Below are 18,913 nucleotides of genomic sequence, written 5' to 3' on the forward strand. Positions count from 1 at the left end.
CCTCATGGGGCTCTGCACTCAGCAGGGAGTCTGCTTGAGGTTCTCTCTCTCTCTCTCCCTCTGCCCTTCCCCCCGTTTTAAAAAATAAACACATACACATGTAAACTGAAGCCCACCACCCCCGTGCTGCACACCCTTCCACTGTGGTCCTCACCACCCTCTGGGGGGACCCTGGATCCTCGCCCACGCTGCTCCGCCAGCCTCGGCAGCCCCGTTTCGAGCCACCCTCACACTCTCTGTCCAGCCACACAGACCTCCTTGTTCCTCAGAGACCTCAAGCTCCCTCCTGCATGCCCCTTGGCCTCTGTCTACGTATCCACGTCCCCTCAGGCTGGCTCACACACCTGAGCCACACATCCTCCTGGACTCCAGTCTGAGTGTCCAACTGTCTGAGTGTCCAACTCTATCTTGATGTACCTCTGTCGCCCCCACGTCCCCACTGCCCGACGCAGGGCCTGACACACAGTAGGTGCTCAATGAATGTTTGAAAAGCTCAGTTCCAGTTGCTGTTAAACCACGAGAGTCACCATGCCTCCAGGCCTCGGTGTCCCCATTCACTGGCCAAGGTCTAGCTTCCGTCCGCGGTCAAGGGGGTGGGAGAGCCACCGGGAGGAGAAAACGCCCCTCTCCCTGGAGGCCCTCAGCCCCTGACGTCCAGTGCCCGGCAGGAACGTGGCCGTGGGCGGAGGCGATGAGGCGGGCCATGTAACTGGCAGGTGGCCTTCGCTTGCCTGCCTGAGAACCTTACCGGGCTCTGTGGCCTAATTGAGCTGGCGTCACGCCAGGGAAGGGAGGCAGCTCAAGGGCCTCCCAAAGGGTACCACCTGCTCCCCGACCTCCACTCTCCCTCTCCAGCACCTGGACTCCAGATGCCTTTTGCTCTGACCCCGAACACCCCCAGCTCCAGTCTGGCCTGTCACCTGCAACGGACAAAGGATTCCCCAGGGCCAGGGACCAGGCTCCTCAGTGCGAATTTAAATAGCCACTCGCCCCATTACAGGCCAAAAGGAGCCCCACTGCCCCCCCAGTTCATATTGAAGCCCGAACCCCCAGGATCTCAGAATGTGAAGATCAGGTCTTTAAAGGGGTGATTACATTAAAATGAGGTCACCGGGGTGGGTCCTAATCCAATCTGACTGGTGTTCTTGAAGGAGGGGAGACCAGGACACAGACGCGCAGAGGGACAAGCACGTGAGGACAGGGGAAGACGACAGCCGTCTGCACGTCCAGGAGAGAGGCCCCCTGGAGGAACCGGCCCTGCCGACACCCCGATCTCAGACTTCCCACCCCCAGGACTGGGAGAGAATATGTCGTTTAAGCCGCCCAGATGCTGGGACTTGGTTCCAGCAGCCCTGGCAAACCCATGTGGTCCCCACCCCGATCCTGATGGCCAAGTGACAACAAAACTGATCATGTGTGGGGGCTGGTGAAACTGAAGGCAAACAGGCAGGAACACGGGGGGGGGTACAAACCCTACGAGGAGGGATGCCCTGGGGCCACCTGCCAGAGACCCCTGACCCTCCGCTCCGCAGCTACGGTCTCCACGTGCCGTACCCTAGAGGAGGAATGCAGAGTGGCTCTGAGCAGCTAAAGGCTGGCAACAACCTAACCAGCTGTCAAGGGGGACTCATCCACACGCTGGGCCACCCAGGGGATGCGATACAAAGTCCAGACACACTGCTAAGTGGACAAGGTTCAAAGTGAAAGATGGTATAGAAGAAGGATCAAAAACTACCGCCCCGAGGCCAAACTTGGCCCTTGGCTTGTTTGTTAATAAAGCTTTATGGGCACACGGCCACACCCCTCTGTGTCCATGTCATCTACAGCAGCTTTCCGGCTCTGACAGCAGAGCTGAGTGGTTGCAACAGAGACTGGCCTGCAGAGTCAAAAATATTTCCTCCCTGGTGTTTTACAGAAAAAGCTTGCTGCCTTCTGGAACAGATGCTGCTGCTATCCATGTGAAGAGAAACGATACACAGGTGTTTGCTTACAAAGGCCCAGAAGGGGCAGTGGGCATGGTGGGCGCTTTGAGACCCGGGACTGGGGGACTGGAAAAGAGGTGGGCGAGAGACCACCATGCAAGAGAGACTGGGGCTCCGGGCACACCATGAGGAGGGGAGGGAGACAGGAGGCCAACATGGGGCAGGGGAGGCTGCAAGCAGGGGCAGCATCATCCCATTCCTCCAGTGGAACGAGGGAACTGCAGTCTCGGTCCAGGGATGCATGGAGGGCCAGTGGCCCCGGTCCCAAGTCCTGAACACTATGTACCAGGCACTCTGCAGGCACGTTCCTGTGCTCTCCTCAAAGATGGGACCTATTTCCCAGAGGGGGAAACTGAGGCCCGGACAGACACACAACTGCTCCACGTCATACAGCCAGGACACAGCCAGGCTGAGATTCATACCCAGGCCCAGTTAAGCCCAGAGGAAGCTGGGAGGGGCCCGCTGAGGCACCCCCAACCCCCCAGACTGGACCTACTCGAGTCTGAGGAGGGGTGGCTGGACCCTGTCCAAGGTGGGTCAGGCCTGTTGGGTCTTCTTGGGGCCTGAGGCCTGAAGTGCAGAGGTGCTTCTGACTGGCTACCCATGATGTCACTGGAGGTTAAGGCGGAAAAACCCGGCCTCCCTTCTTGGCGCTCCAGGCTGGCAGGTGCGCACCTGCTCACCCGCGAACGCGTCCACGCCCCAAGCGCGCTCACACATGTGCGCGGCCCTCGGGGGTCCCCGCCAGTGCGTGTGGGTGGCAGCCAGCGGCACGGGGGCTGGCAGAGGCTGCGGCCACCTGACGGTACCGAGAGCTCCTAATTAAACAAAGATGTTCATTGCGTACCACATTGTGCCCGATTCCTCGGAGTTTAATTAAAACAACAGCACAGGAGGCGTGTGCAGGGTCCACAATCAGAGGGCAGGGGAGGGAGACGGGGAGAGCTGGGCCCAACAGCCTCACCCTTCCCTGCCGGGCGGGAGAACCCTGGGCCTCAGGGCCCCGAACTGGGGTGGGGCGCTGGGAGGACAGGCGCTTGCTCCTGGGTCAAAGGCCCCGGCTGGGCATCCAGCCCAAGCACCACGTCCTCCAGGCGGACGAGAACAGAGCAAAGCCAAGGAGGCCTTGATGGGGGGGAGGGGGGGGGGCAGGGAGCACAGACGGATCTTTCCCCAGCCTCCAGCGACTGGGCGGCTAATAGATTCACAGCATGTCCTTTTAACTCTCTGAGCGCTTACAATGGAGGCTGGCATGGGGCAGCGGGAGGCAGGCTGTTCCGTCTGTGCCCGGGAAAGGTCAGGGCAAGAATATCTGCTGGGAAGAGGCAGGGCGGGGCGGGCCGGCCGAGCGGGCTCCCTGCCCCCTTCCCCCCTCCCTCCCCCAGCGGGACAGGCTCCAGGACCTGCGTGGAGGAAACTATGGGGCCTCTTGCCAAACGGACAGAGCGCTCGGAGGGAGGGACCCCGTGCAGGAGGGACCCCGTTCAGGTTGCACCCAGGGTCCAAGACCAAGTGCCCCCTGGGGCCAACATGCCGCCCACCCGGCTCTGCTGCCCTGGGAGAGGCTGAAGAATGCCACCCTGGACGCCACAGAAGGGCTGGTGGCAGCCGTCCCACTAAACTCGGAGTGCGAACGATGACGCTGGGTAGCTGGAGTCAGCCAACCGCTTGGTCCCTGGGCGGGGCCCCGGCCTCTCCCGCACGTGCTCCACCTACCTGGATCACGTGACTCCTCGAGGTGCGCCTCATTATTCCCCACTCGGGAGGTGAGGGCCATGGCTCAGGGAGGTTTATTAGTTTGCCCAGGGTCACACAGCTACAGAGGCTAACACCCCCTTGCCACAGAGCAGGCAGGAGGGAGCAGCTGGCGGGGGGCGGGGGGGGTCTGTGGCGAGGCTGTCTGAAGGGTGCTGTTTTACAAGGAGGACGTGATTTCCTGGTGCCCCCAGCCCACCCAAGCGAGGCTAGCCGACAGCCCAGCAAAGCAGTGTTCCCGAAGGATCTGTGTGAATGCACGGGAGGTGGCGGGCAGCTGTTTGCACCTGTCCAACATCTATTCCTCCTTTGTCCCTTTGGGGGAACCGCCCCTTGCTGACCCTGTCTGTGTGGGCTGATAACATCCCTGACTCCAGGGAGGACTCTGCCAATGGGAGTATTTGTTCCTCTGGGCACAGTAACCGGCTCAGGGATGGCTACCTAACCCAACCGGGGCAAGGAACCGTAGTCCCAGATCATCTGGTCCTCTATTTGGGGTGGGGGCCTGTGAGCCTGGAGCTACTGGGGGTCATCCCACTGAGGACACAGTCACTATGGAAGAAAACAAACCCAGAAGCAGAGAGAGGGTGAGACCTAGGAACACTGCATGAGCTCCTGGATCTAGCTGAACCTGAAGCTGGCACCTCCACAGACATTTTCATTACACGGATCAGTGAATTTTCTTTCTTACGTGAACCAGCTTGAAGTGGATCAGGCTCTTGTAATCATTAATGATTAATTAATAATCTTGTAATGATTAAGATGACAAATGGGGGGCACCTGGGTGGCTCAGTCAGTTAAGCGTCTGCCTTTGGCTCAGGTCATGATCCTGGGGTTCTGGGATCGAGTCCCACATCAGGCTCCCTGCTCAGCAGGGAGCTTGCTTCTCCCTCTCCCTCTGCCTGCCGCTCCCCCTGCTTGTGCTCTCTCTCTCTCTCTCTCTCTGTGTCAAGTAAATAAAATCTTAAAAAAAAAAAAAAAAAGATGACAAATGTGGATGACACTAGTCCCTTAACGCCTCTCTTGCCTGCAAAGGCTCACTAAATCCCTACTGGTAGGCTCTGGGCCGCACTGGTGTAAAGGTCCCCCAAAGAGGAAATCCAAAGCAACATTTTCAATGATTCTAAAACCCGGGGCCTGGTTCCTCCCCCACCCACCCCAGGGAGCCCAGTACCTCGGAGGACAGTGAGCTTGGCATGCACCGTGACCTCCCCGACGGAGTTCTGGGCCACGCACTCGTACACGTTCTCATCCCGGGGGGTCCGGAGTGGCTGGATCCTTAGCACGGCCCCCGCACTCTGGTCAAACTCGATTGTCTGCCACGGGCAGGGGAGAGAGAGCAGGGTGAGGCTGAGGTCCCCGGGGTGGCTGGCAGAGGAGCTGGGGATGTACCGTCCACGTGGGTGGGCGTCCTGTGCAAACGCACTGCAGGCAGAAATGGGGCCCAGGCCCGTGCAGGTAGGAGAGCCTGTGTGTACGTGGGTGTGTGAGCAGCACAGGCAAGTCTGTGTGACAGGCGTGTGAAGGCATGTTGGCCGCAGAAACGTGTACATCCGATCGTGTGCGTGTTCTGGAGTTGTGTGTAAGGCTCCACGTGCGAGATGGGACAGAGAGGGTGGGGCCTTGCTCGAGGCACACGGCACATGGCCAGCAGAGCAACCCAGCCTGGCCGGGCCCTCACCGAACAGGCAGGTGGGGCGCATGGCAGGGAAGGGGTGAGAGCTGACTGGGCCGCAGACGGTGGCAGCCTGGCCTGCCCACCCCCACCCCCGTGTTATAGCCGGGAGATGTTTCTGTGACGTTTGTGGCTGAGCGTGGCTGAGCCGCTGTGGCCCCACCTGGGGAGTGGCTGCTGGCCCCAGACCGTCTCCCCTCACCCCTGACTCACCTCAAAGCGCTGGGAATTGACCTTCTTGCCTTTCTTGTTCCAGGTCACCCGTGGCTTGGGGTCGCCCGTGGCCTGACACACGAAGGAGGCCACACCCCCCGACACACCAATCTGGTCCTTGGGTTCTTTGATGAACCTGGGGGGCTCTGGAGATAGAGCAGGAAGAGGAGGGGTCTGGTGGGCCCAGGCATGAAGCCAGGAGCCCACGGGCCCATGCAAACACACCCTCCCTCCCCATGCCCAGCCCCGAGACCACAGCCACACACGCTCACATGTGCTTCCAACCTCACATGGGCCGCAGAGGATGGTGGAAGGGGAGCCCTCCCCCAAGACTCTGGGGTCCTCAGATTTTGTGCCTGGAAGCCCCCCGTGGGGTGCCCAGCGAAACCCTGGAGCGTCCTTGGCCTGGAAAAGACTTGCAAGGAGATAATCCCCTGGTGGGACATGTGGGGAAACTGAGGCATCAAACAGGGAAGCAGGGGGTGACCAAGGGATCTGAGGTCACAGGCCGCATTGGAACCCAGGGCTCCAGCCTCTTAATCCATGGGAGGCGTCCAGACTTGAGGGGCCAGCGCCAGAGGCAGGAGCTCAGAAAGGTTGATCCAGCTTCCCCAGGCTTAAGATGCTGACAACCATCAAAGCAAGCACTTACTAAGCACCTAGTGTATTCAGCGGTGTAGCTCAGTAACATGTGACCCTCTGATGGTGCTGAGCGCAGGGCCCCAGGGTCCCCATTCGACACACAAGAAAACTGAGGCACAGAGAGGCAAAGCCTTTGCATGGACACACACAGCCAGCCGTCCGGTGGCTGAGCCGGGATTTGAACCGGGCTGGCTCCCGTGCCCACATTCTTGGCCCTTCCCGGGGAGTCTCGAGTGGGGCCTACCGGGTCTTTAACCCCCGACAGCCTCCACCTTGCACTTTAGTAGCACTCCTGTGGAAGTACATTCCCGTTGCTCTCTCGTTACTGACTTTTCACGGTGACCGCTGGACGGCCTAAAGCGATACTGGATCTCCACTCACGGTGAGGCTACAACGGGGCCCCTGAAGTGAAGTCAGCGACTCCTGAGATTTTTTACTGACAGATTCAAGGGCTGCAGCGGGCTGGCGAGGTCCTTCCGGAAACAACCTAGCTATCCAACCTAGCTATCCAACGAAAGGGGACGGGCTGCATGTCCTCGGGGCTGCCCCGGAGCGGGATGCTGGGCAGCACAAAGGGACGAGGGCGCTTTCCTAACTACTAGCGCAGGAACAGCAAGATCTAGATAGTGTAAGACGCAAAAGAGCGAGGGGTAGAGTATAGCGGATATTACTGTTCACGTGAAAAAAAAATCAGAGGGGGGCAGAGAACCAGGGGGCAGGGGGGTGGGGAGAGTGCGCGCACGCGCACGTGTAGAAGTGAAGACTGCCGCGGGAGAGAAACCGGGTGGCTGGACACGGCGGGGGGGCGGGGGAGGCTTCCTACTTGGTACCTTTGTGAGATTTACAACTGTTTAAAGGTAAATGGAAATTATTTCTTCAAATCATTCTTTGAACAAAACGGGGAGCCCATCCCAGTGGCCTGAGCGGCCTCACCTCCCTTCCTCGAGGTTCCGCTCCCACCGATCTGACCCTGTGAGATATTACTGGTGATCCATCTCTTCTAAAATCAGTAGACCCACTGTGCGCAGGCATGTGCGGCCTCATTCCACTCCTGTGCACCCCTGCAAAGCTGTGGAGGTTAATCATGTGCAGATTCACGGTGGAGAAGCTTGCTTGAGGCCACACGGCCCCGGGGGACAGCACCCGCCTTTGACCCTGGGTCTTTCTCTCCATAGGCACGTGTCTTAGGCCTTGAGCCTGATGGGGATGTTTTACTCTGTGCACGGAGCCCTGGGTTGGGCCCGCCTCCCTGGCTCTGCCTGCCTGGGCGGCCCCCTCCTCCAAGCCTCAGGAATGGCGACTGGGGCCATGCATGTCCCCAGCTGATGTCATGGAGGAAAGTCACTGTGGCCGGGTCAGGAATCTCATTGGGGAAAATCCTCTCTCAGGAGCCCCTGGAAGGAAGGGCAGAAGTGAGCTCCAGGAGGCATCCAGCTGCCTGTTTATGGCTCTGAGCTGGGACACACCCCCAGCACACTCCGATCAGATCCGGGGGAGGAGACATGGCGGGGGCCCCTGCTGTTCCTTCCTGCTGGAGTCCCTTCCTCCTCCCTTCATCTGGCAGCTTCCACCTCAGTTAGGCCAGCACCTCCCCTGGGGAGCCTTCTCAGATTACCACAGGCTGGGTTAGGAGGTCCTCGGTCGGTCCCCACCACTGCCTGGGCATCCCCCATCACAGCTTTGATCATGCTGCGCCGAAACAGCTGGTTATGTGCCATTCAGGGTGGGCACGGGGTCCTCAGGCCCCCACCACACCGCTCTGGTGACCCTTGACAGCCACCTAACACCGGACCCAGTGAAACAGCCCACTCGCTCCTGAGATCCCCCTCTCTGCAGGGCTGATGTCTTCTCAGCCCATCTCCAGGTGGCTCTGGGGTCACAGACAGGCTGGAAGAGCTCTGTCCGCTCCCCGCACCCCCGTTAGAAAATTCCCTGTGGATGCTTGGGTTCTCTCCTTTGGACGAACCCGCCCCTCCTCTTCTTGGCAAAGGGGCCCCCGACCCAAGAAAGACACCCTGGGGTATGGCAGTCACTTGTGGGGAGCCACCATCCCGTCTGTCCTGGGCCAGGTGGCACTCAGCGCTGTTCTTGCACCCGGGACACAGAGAAGCAAAACGAGGGGTCAGGGAGGGTGAGGGACGTGTGCAGGGTCACCCAGCTCAGGACGGATGGGAGCTACGATCCCCCCCGGGCCCGATCCGGCGACCTATGCCAGGAAGGGGCACATTCGATAAATAGGGTTGTGGGTCCTCCTCACTGAGAGCGCACCCCAGGTGTCCCCCGGTCTTAGTTCAGGGTGGTGATGCTACCAGCATGGAGGCTGGGGGAGCCCTGGCCGAATTCCGTTTTTCCACCCCAGACTCCGCAGAGGAGAATCCAGCGCCAGCGCCGGAAACCCACCCGCCTGTCCCCTCCAACCCCGCCTGGGCCAGCCCCACGGCCTCCTGGGAAGGCACCAGCGGACCCGAGGCCCTTTCTAGAGCAGAAATCGCTCCTCTTGGCGCTGGCTGGTGGTTTCAGCTGCCCACGTGGGCTCTCTGTGGCCTGACGGCCCCCACCCTCCACGGCTCCCCGAGGGCCGGGGCCATCCCCCGAAGCTGGCCGCACAAAGCATGGTGGGTCCCAGATGACGGAGCTCCTGTGACACAGATCCACTTTCAGAGGCAAGCTGCCGCGGCCTGAGAGAGGCGGGCCTGGGTTTGAGTATAGGGCAGCACCGTACAGCAATAGTAATTCCTGGGCTCACTGCGGGGGCACCCACTGGGCCTGCTCCAGCTGCACACCAGGTGCTAATATCCTGGACCACCCTCTCTCCCTGCTCACCTGGACCAGCAGCGTCACCTGCGCCCTGGTCCCGCAGCTCAGGCCCTCGACCCCCGGGCTGTGCTCCCCATAACGACCACCAGAGAGCGCCGGTGAGTACCCGAATCTCGGTCCCACCGTCTTCTGCCTACTGCCCCTCCAGGGCTCCCACCTCTCTGGGGCAGAAGCCCAAGTCTTCTCTGAAGCCCCCAAGGCCCTGCACGATCTGCTCCGGCCCCTCCCTACCCTTTCCTCCTCCCTCTCTCCCCCTCACCCACCCTGCTCCAGCCACACGAGCCCCCTGTCTGTTCCTCCAACACGCCTGGGTCCTGCCCCAGGGCCTTTGCACATACTGTTCCCTCTGCTTGGGAGTTCCCACCAGATACTCATAGGGTGTTCTTCTCAGCTTCTTTAGGTCTCTGCTCAGATGCCACCTCGCTGCGACCTTCCCTGATGTTCTCCCACACCTTTACAATGCAGCCCCCAACCCTCACCTCACACCCACATCCCCAGCATGTCCACCATCCGACACACTTAGTGCTTCTCCCTCACTAGATTATGAGCTCCGTAAAGGGGTGGGATGTTTGTTTTGTCCCCTGTGGCTAACCCAGTGCCCAACACAAAGTAGATGCTTATTAAAGACGCACTGAATGAATGAGACCACAAGTCGCTGTGGTCAAATGACAGAGCCGGGATTTAAACCCAGGCCAAGGCAGTCTCCAAATCCTGTGGCCCCTCTCAACCACAATGGGCCTCGGGTCTGGCAGCCTCAGTTTCCCCACGGCTGGTAATTATGCCTGGAGCAAGATGTCAAAGGAGTAAACATATTATTTATTCAACCAGTGTAAGTTAAACCAGCAATTCTCACCCTGGGGTGGGTGAGGCATTGTTGCCTGCAGACGTCTGTGGTCATCACAACTGGGGGTGCTCCTGGCATGAAATGGGTGGGGTCAGGATCCTGCTTGACCCCCCCCCACAGTGCCCAGGATGCCCCACCCCAGTGAACAATCTGACCCTGCATTAAATGAATGAATGAAACGCTAAAATGCTTGTCGCCTTCGGCTTGCTGTTCCCACTGTGGGGAACAGAGCCCAGGAAGGCACAGGCCTGGCAAAGTGACTGGACAGATCACAGCCCAGTCACGGCTGGCTACAGGCCTGGAAGGCGGTGTGGTTGTGATGGTCAGGAACCTGGGCTCTCACACCACGTGGCCCGGGTTCAAATCTCAGTGTGGCTACTTCCTGGCTGTCATGAAACCTTGCTGTGGCTCAGTTTCTCCATCTGTACAATGGGAACGATGAGAACAGCATTCATCCCATCAGGCTGTGGTGGCTGATCTGAATGTGTTCGGCATCTACTAAAAAACAACATGAAAACGGGAAAAAGCAAGAATCCCTAAGGCAAGCGTGCATGTCTCTGGTGTTCTTGCCCAGCAGCCATAATTATTGTCCTCATGGGAGCATGGGACTGTGGGCCTACTATGTGCCAGGAAGCAATATTGTGTGTCTTTGCCTCAGGAATGCTGGGGTGTGGATATGTTATGAGTCTCATTCAGTCAAGGTGGAAATGGCAGCTGAGAGAAGTTGAGTCACTAGCCGAAGGCCACACAGCAGGTTGATGGCCAAGTCAGGATTTAAACCCAAACTAAGAGATCCCAGTTTCTTTCCTGCTGGCCTGACCCTGTGTGTCCCCATGGACCTGAGTGACACCTCCTCTAGGCCGCCCGTCATAGGTTCAGTCTTGGTACTGGGCCCAGAACTGACCCTCATCCTTTCCATGTTATGGCCAGAAACAAAGCCTTACCCACCCCCAAACTACACCAACCCCTTTCTTCACCTCCAGACCTTTCTGTGGGCTAGCACCTTCACCAGTAATGCTCTTTCCATCAGCAAACTCCTACACACCCACAGAGCCCCAGCTCCAATGCCCTCTCTCGCAAGAAGCCTCTCCTGGCTCCACCTGGGAAGGTCTGGTTGCTTGTGTATCTGCCACCTGGGCCCTGGTGCTTCTACGTGTGGCAAGGGAAGGTGAACTCTGGAACTTCGAGTAAGTCCCTGCCCCCTCTGAGCCTCAGTTTCTCTCACTGGAAAACGTGGAAGGTAATGGAACCAGCCGGCTCAGCGTTAGGAGGCTGGAGAGAGGTGAAACAGGCAAAGTCTGGATTAAGCAATGGCCATGGTACGGAGCTGACTCTGGGGAAACAGCCATCACCGTCACCATCACCATCATTACTGTTACTGCTTTTAATACCATCGTTATTATTGGCCTCTGAGCCTCCCAGGACCAGCGCCCAGTAGGCACTTCGCTCGGCCTCCTTCGTGGAGCACAGAGGCTCTGCTTGGCAACACCAGGGGCCCCAGGGAGGAGGTGGGGACATGTGCACTCACACACACGTAAACACGGACTCGGAAACCCACACGTCCCGCACAGACTCTTACCTTCTGCTGCGCAGCCTCCGACCAGCAGGACCACGAGGAGGCCGATGGGACCAACCACAGATGCCACGCCGGGACCCCAGGCAGGCGCCATGCTTGGCAGCTACCTGCAGCCTCCGGCCTCCGCCCTGGAGGGGGACGGCCCCCCCCCCCCAGTCCCTCGCAAAGAGGCCTCGAGCCAGCCGAGCCGCCGAGCCGCCGAGCGTCAGACGGGGCAGCTTCTGCAGAGACAATGGAGACACCATCAGAGGGGAGAGAGGCAGTCTGGGGGCCTTCGTGGAGGAGGCAGCGGGGGGCTCACAGAGGGGTGGAGGAGAGTCATGGGGTTGGGAGAAAGGGTCGCAGGACAATGGGGGGATCACGGCGCGATGATGAGGCAGAAGGAAAGTGCTGAGCCCCAGCTGAAGGCCTGTGTCCCCCCACATCCCTGTGCTGAAAGGCACCCTCCTTGTGACAGCTCCAGGAGGCAGGGCCTTCGGGAGGGGACTCGGCCACAAGGGTGGAGCCCTCAGGAATGGTGCCTATGAAAGAGACCCCACAGGGCAGGAGGAGGGCCGGCTGGGAAGCAGGAAGCGGCCCTCCCCAGACCCCTGCTCTGCCGGCGCCTTGACCTTGGACTCCCAGCCTCCAGCACTGTGAGAGATACATGTCCACTGTCTCTAAGCCACCCGGCCTACGGTATTTTGTACAGCCCCCAGCCCCTGGCTGACTGCTGATCCCAGGTAAGCCTCTGCTCTGATGGAGCCCGGACCTCAGACCCCCGCCGAGCGCCCAACCAGGACTGAGCACCAGCTCCAGGGGTCCTCTGAATACCCGTTGCTCCCCTCCCAGGCTGGACCTCCGGAAGGACGTCTCTGCACCTCGCCTCAGCCCCTGCTCAGCCCGCAGAGAGATCTTCCCCAAACACACCTGCCTGGCCTTGCCCCCTGCCCTGTTCTAATGCCTCCGTGGCTCCCGCTGCCCCCAGAGGAAGCCGCTCCTGCTGATCTCGCTTCCTCCTCTCGTGGAGGTGTCGCCACACTGCCTGAGCTCAGTCCTGCCCACCAGCCTTTGCCCCTGCTGGGCCTTCTGCCGGGACTGCTGTCCCCCCACCACTGTGTGACAGCTCTCAGCTCAGCTGTCACTTCCTCCAGAAGCTCCCCCCCACCCCCCATTCCACATCCCACAGCCTCAGAAATGAGTAAGACCATCATCCTCCACGCCTTCAGCCCAGTTTGCAAATTACATGCTAATGTTAATCACTCAGAGTCTGTTTCTCCCACAAGAATCTGAACCCTTCTAGGGTAAAAAAAAAAAAAGAATCTGAACCCTTCTAGGGTAGAAGAGTCCCCTCATCACAGGGGCCAAAGCCCCTCCCCAATCTCCGCTGTGGCCAGAGCCAGGGCAGGGGGCCGGGGAGAGGCAGGGAAGAGACGAGGCCTCCACGGCCGGGTCAGCCCCACACCCACCCCAGGCCATGCCCCGGGCGGGTCCAGGCCATGACCACAGGGATGGGTGCCACATAATGATGGGGCAGCCCCTGTGATTCTGGTTCCCAAAATACCCAGCTGCGGTCACCTCGCCCAGACCCAGAGAGGCTCCAGGAGAAGGCTGGGCTGGTGGCGGCCGGGTCATGGCTCAGGGTTGGGGGTGGGGAAGCCAGGATGGGAGGGTGAGGGTTGCAGATTGGGGGGGGGGGGCGGTGCTCAACCTGCACATAGTCAGACCACGGACAGACAGGGAGACCAGACACAGATGTATCTGCACAGCCGGGCAACAGAGATGGGTCCACACGCATAGTCAGGCAAATAAAGCTTGCACAGAGACCACCAACAGGCCCAAAATCAGACCCCGGACACACAGGGTCAAATAAGACACGCATACATGGTCAGCACGGGGCAGACAATCCACGTCCACGGTCAGACCACAGGCACGGATGAATCAGAGACACGTGGGTCCACGCAGAGACCATAGGTAAACGGCACGACCAGATACACACACAGGTCGTGGTCAGGGAGACGACACACATACACCCCTGGGCTGTAGGCGAATAGAAATCGGGAGTCAGATCAGAGGTCTACAGTGCGCAGACAGGTAACCAGAACGCACGGACCTCAGACTCAGACGTGTGCACGCAGTCAGGCCACAGGGACGGGCCGTGTAGGGAGCACGCCACACTTGGATCAGCCAGACAATAAATACGGAGACACAAGTCAGACCCCCTCGTCTAAGGACACACGCAGACTGGCACGCATAGCTGCAATCCAGGTGCATACTCAGACATGACCGGCCGGGTACCGGGCAGGTGGGAAAGAGAAGCCTATAGAGCACGGCGGCCCCTTATCCCCAGCCGGTACCCCCACCATGGGCCCTTTAAGAGCGAAAGTGGCCCAAGAGGAAGGTGGAAACCCCAGATGAGGAAAAGAGCGCGAGCCGGCTGGGGGGCTGGGGCCAGGGTGACCGCAGCAGCTGGCCCCACCCACAGACGCACAGCTGCTGGGCACATCTGAGTAGGAGGCGTTAGCCCAGACCACTTGGATCAGCTGGGCAGGCCCTCAGAGAGCCTCTGGGGAAACTGAGGCCACACAGAAAGCCTGCAGCCCAGGGGGGCTCACACTCAGGGCTGCTAGGCGCACCATGGACCTCCTGCTCCACCTCTGTGTCCTCCCCCAGAATGCAGGCATGGGGAGGGGCCACCTGCACAGAGGTGACCTCCTGCTCCAGCCACAGCCGCCTCCCCCGCTCCCCGCACCCCAAGAGAGCCAGGGGCAGCCGCCTTCAGAACAGAGTGGCCCCTAATTACCCCCTCGCTCCCGGAGCCCCCGCCTCGCAGGGCCCACACCTTCTCAATGTCTGGGCAGGATGGGGCTGATCCAGGCGCAGGCTCCTCCAAATCTGCCACGCCAGCCTGCGGCAGGAGGGGAGGGCTCAGCGCTGGGGGCTGCCAGGGCCTGGACGGTCCACAGGGAACAGGGGTGGGAGGTGGGGGCAGACTCGAGGAGGAGAGGGTCATGCACTGCACGGAAGAGAAAAAGTTCTGGGGTCTCTCAGGACCCTCTCCTCCCTGAGGAACTGGCCATGCTGGAGGCAGGCCCCTCCCTCTCCCTGGAGGACTCTGGGCGGGGTCTCCTGCAAGGGCTCAGGGAAGAATATAAGTGCTCTCAGCGCTGCCCGATTCCTCCCATTTCCTGCCCCTTCTTCCATCCCAACCTGGTCCAGCCCCATCATCGCCCACCAGGACCAATGCAGCCATCTCCTGCCCTCGCCCCCACAATGTGTCCTCCCCCTGAAGCCAGAGGGTGCCTGAGTCAGGTCCCGCCCTCCTCTGCCCACAGTCCTCCAGGGCTCCCCCCTCCCTGGGGTAAAAGCCCAAGTCCTCCCCTGACCCCCTAGACCCCGCACGACCTGCCCCGTCTCCTCCCTGCCCTCCCCTCCCTCACTCAGCTCCAGCCACACAGCCCTCACTGTTCCTGCCCCAGGGCCTTTGCATGTGCTGTGCCCTCTGCCCAGATTTAATATTATGTGGCTGAGAACGAAAAGGTGAATGGGAACAGGGAGGGTGTCTCCGCACAAGGAGGAGCCTGAGGAAGGGCAAGAAGCAGAACCCAGAGATTCTAGGAGAAAGATCAGGGCAGAGACGCAGGTATGGACTGTACCCACAGGACATCAAGAGCCCTAGGCAGCCCTGGGCTGGGAGGGACATGGCTGGGTTGGCCCTGGCCAAGCTTCCTCCCTGCCCCTCTTGCAGCAAAGCAGCCTGGGCCACCACCCCTGCCACTGCCAAGAAAGGGAAACTGAGGCAGGCGCACTGGGGCCACATGATGCAGCAATCCCTGAGTTCCTAGACCATGGTGCGGCCACTAACGAGGGAGCAGCCACCCGTGGGAGTTGCGGAGAATAACTTGGATGGCAAATGAGTCTGGGCTTCAGGGAAGGTGGAGAATGGCCTCTGGACCTGGAACCGGGGGCCAGGGAGGGACCCTGCCCACCGCCCAGCCATCAGTGATCGAGCTTCCTCCCGGGCAGGCGCCGAACTGTCCACGCTTTGTTCTTGGCAGCTGGTGGGAGGCACATGCCCACTTTCACAGATGACAACACTGAGGCTCACAGCAGAGTGGGGACTAGCCCAAGGCCCCCAGCTGGGCGGGACCCTGGGTCCAGAGCCCACATTTCCTCACATGACCGTGTCCTTCCCCAGCCACTGTGTGATCCCAGTAAAGTGGATGATCCTCTCTGGGCCCAGTACAGACTGCTGAGCAGCCTCCGGGGGCTCGGAGGCCTTGATAACAGGGGGTGGGAAGATACCCAGGCTAGCCGGCCGCCAGGGCGTGGGTCACGAGATCCTGGAGTCAGCCTTGTATACCCACGCGGAGCAGGAAGCATAAAGGGGCAATTATGACCCCGGGCTGGGCAGCAAACAGGCTCTGTGTCACCCGCAAAAGATGCTGTCTCCCGAAGCTTGAGGACACCCCAGTGCCTCTCCCTGCCCCCAACTCAGGGTCTGTCCTATCCTGGGGGGGGGGGGGGCCAGGGGCTCCGGTGCACGACCCGACCCTCAGGGGACTTGCACGGCCCGGGCCAGGGAAGGCAAGACCCATGACACTGGCAGCAGGGGCTTAGGGGAAAGCACCCCCCCATCCTGCACAACCTTCCACCCCCACAATCCCTCCCTTCTGGGCCCACAGACTGTCCTGCTGCCTGGAATGGCTTTTCCAAGGCAGACCCTCAGGGCAGGACCTGGGCTTCCAGCCTTCCTGGATCGCTGTGTCCCCAAAGTGTCAAGGAAGGTCTGAGCTCCAGCTCTGTAGTCACCGGTGGGCTCAAAGTGGCTCCAGACAACCCCCTCTCCCTCCTGGGGCCTCGATGTCTCCTCCCCCACCCCCACCCCCACGAGGAAAAGGGCTCAGGGCGGGGCCAGCCCTGCCAACCTTCCGAGAATGGGCTAACACCGGCCAAGGGATCCACCTTTAATTAACCATAGATTTGTATTGGGTGCTGTCCCCAAGGGTCGCAGCAGCCAGGAATGGATGGGAGGTGTGGATGGGGAGCCAGGCCCAGTCCCAGAGGGAGGAAATGGTAATGCCAGCCGGGAGCCCCCACCACGTGCTGAGCCCTCTTCTACGCTTCCCATGAGTCCTTCTATTGGACAGATGAGGACATGAGCTCAGAGAGGGGTAGCTGCCCGGTGAGGGGCAGGCAGCGCGGGGAGATGGGGCTGGGCTGAGATCCGAGGCAAGAGACCAGCAATCAACCTCCTAGGTGCCCGGGCTGCCAGGCTTGCCCCTGCCAGTGTGTCTGTCACACCAGCTCCATGGAGAAGCCTGCGATGCCAAGATCTGTACATTCCTGCCCCACTCATACCCACCGGGGCTCCCAGCTCCTGTGCTCGGCATTCTGGGCCCGGAAGGATGTGACCCTGGGCCCACCCTGCTGCCTCTTCCAACAGGTAAGGTGGTTCCCCAGATGCACTGGGCTGCCTCTGGCCTCTGGGCCTTTCTTAACACGGGTGCCCAGACCAGGTACACCCTTCCCCAGCCGGCCCACCTGTGGACTCATCCTCCAAGGCACAGCCACAGATCTCCCCACCCTAGACTGAATCTTGACCCTTCTTGACCCCCATCCCAGGACCCTTCCTTCACCCAGCCCTGACCTGCCACTCTGGGGCTGGGAGGGGTGGTGTGACTCTGTCCCTCCTCTGCTCTCAAACAATCCATGGCTCCCACCAATAGCGTTAAAATCCAGATTCCTAACCCCAGCCTTCGGAACTGCTGACCCCACCATGTTGCGCCCCCAGTGCCTTGTGCGCCCCGTGGGTGCCCCTACTCACTGCCCTCTGGCTCACAAAGGGGTATGAGCACATGCTATTCCTTCTACCCAGCACACCCTTCCTCCTCCCCCACCAAACTTCAGCCTTCACACTCATCCACAGGTCTCAGTTGAGCTGTTATCTCTTCCAAGAAGCTCCCCCTCGCCGACGTCTCAGGCTGGATCAGGGCCCCCTCGGGGCCATCCCCACACTCTGTGTGTCTCCCATCATAGGCCTGTCATCTTCCAAGATGGTAGCTTCCTCCCCACCCTGGGAACGTGGGAGGGCCCCTACGTATATCAGAAACCTACTGCATGCCCAGCCCTACTTGGCACTTTACCCACATCATTCCAGTGGTCACATCCATTTCAGAGGGGGAAACTGAGGCCAGAGGGAGACACCACATGCAGGGGAGGCCAGCAAGAGCACAGCCTCCAGCTGGGGCTTACATCTGCTCTGAGGGTCTGCTGGAGCCTTAAGGTATGGAGATGAGGCTTAGGACAGAACAGGCAGGACTTGGGTGGCTGGGACCCCTAGCCAGGAAGTCACAGGAAGACCCAACCTTGGGTTGTTGCCCAAGACTGTGAGAAGGAATCCTGGGAAGCACTGGACTCTGGAGGCAACAATAGGGGGTGCTGAGGTATGGGTCTGGTGGGCAATGATGGGGGATAGAGACATGGAGCTTAGGGACAGGAACAGGAAATAGAAAGGTGGGAGCTGATACACTTGTCCTGATCCCCCAGTTTATTACCCCCCCAACAAGGTACAACATTAACCTGGGATCCACAGACCCGAGGGGTACAGGGACAAATAAAAAGAAAGAAACTTTCTGTGAGTTTGGAGGGGGAGGGGTGGCTGAGAACAGGGATCCCAATCCCAACACCGCAGTCCGGGTTCCCAGCGGAAGGATGCCAAAGCTCCCTATCAGAGCGCCCCTGGGTTGGCAGAAGGCTGCCCAAGGCCTGGCTCCGCCTCCAGGAGGTGGGGGAGGAGGTCGGGCTGGGGGCCAGGCGGGGGAGGGGACCCCGCAGAGCATAACGGTCCGGAGTTTTCCTAAGTCCCAGCGACCAGCCTGAATGGGGGTCCGGGGCGGGGGGGACGCCAGGCAGAAGCGGGTTGGAGCTGTCCCTGGAGGGTGGCTGGACTGGCCCGAGCGGAGCGGGGGTGGGGGAGAATGCGGGGGTCCCCCCTCCCGGGAGCCTGGAGGGGGCAAGGAGGGGGTACAAAGCCCAGGGCACACTGGGCCTCAGGGCAGAAGGGGTTCCGGGCGCACTCACCCCGCGGATCTTGGCTCGGAGATCGGGCCCGGGCCCCTTCGGCCGGGCCCGCTGCAGCCTGTCCCTCGGTCTGCCTGGAGCGCCGCGCGCAGCGAGGACTAGGGAGAGGCCAAGGCCCAGCGAGCTCGGCCTGGGGGCGGGCCCGGGGGCGGGGCCTGCGGGCGGGGAGGCTAGGGGGCGGGCGCGGGGTGGGGGCTCCGGAGCGGGGCGGGGCCCTGGCCGGAAGTGGGGCGGGGGGGACCAGTGGGGAGCTCCATCTGGGGGTACTGGCAGCCCACATGGGGGTCCAGTACAGGGAGGCCTCCAAGGGGGTGTCTGTGTTCCCCCAACGTGCACACACATGAGGG

The 18,913-nt window shown here is 60.7% G+C and overlaps 1 protein-coding gene across 1 annotated transcript in view; it reads right to left on the reverse strand.

The window, feature by feature from the left end:
• Window positions 1–18,687, reverse strand: part of PTPRS (protein tyrosine phosphatase receptor type S) — a 67,024-nt gene extending 48,337 nt beyond the window's left edge. The window contains exons 1-4 of the mRNA XM_081805236.1: window positions 18,567–18,687; window positions 11,508–11,725; window positions 5,626–5,771; window positions 4,912–5,053 (exon numbers count right to left, since the gene is read on the reverse strand). Of these exons, the coding sequence (XP_081661362.1) occupies window positions 4,912–5,053; window positions 5,626–5,771; window positions 11,508–11,598 (379 nt within the window). The 5' untranslated portion in view covers window positions 11,599–11,725; window positions 18,567–18,687. The remainder of the gene's footprint in view (window positions 1–4,911; window positions 5,054–5,625; window positions 5,772–11,507; window positions 11,726–18,566) is intronic.
• Window positions 18,688–18,913: the final 226 nt, after the last annotated feature.

Source organism: Leptonychotes weddellii, chromosome 1 (assembly GCF_054177405.1).
Source record: "Leptonychotes weddellii isolate Sample4059 chromosome 1, ASM5417740v2, whole genome shotgun sequence".
Taxonomy (NCBI): Eukaryota; Metazoa; Chordata; class Mammalia; order Carnivora; family Phocidae; genus Leptonychotes; species Leptonychotes weddellii.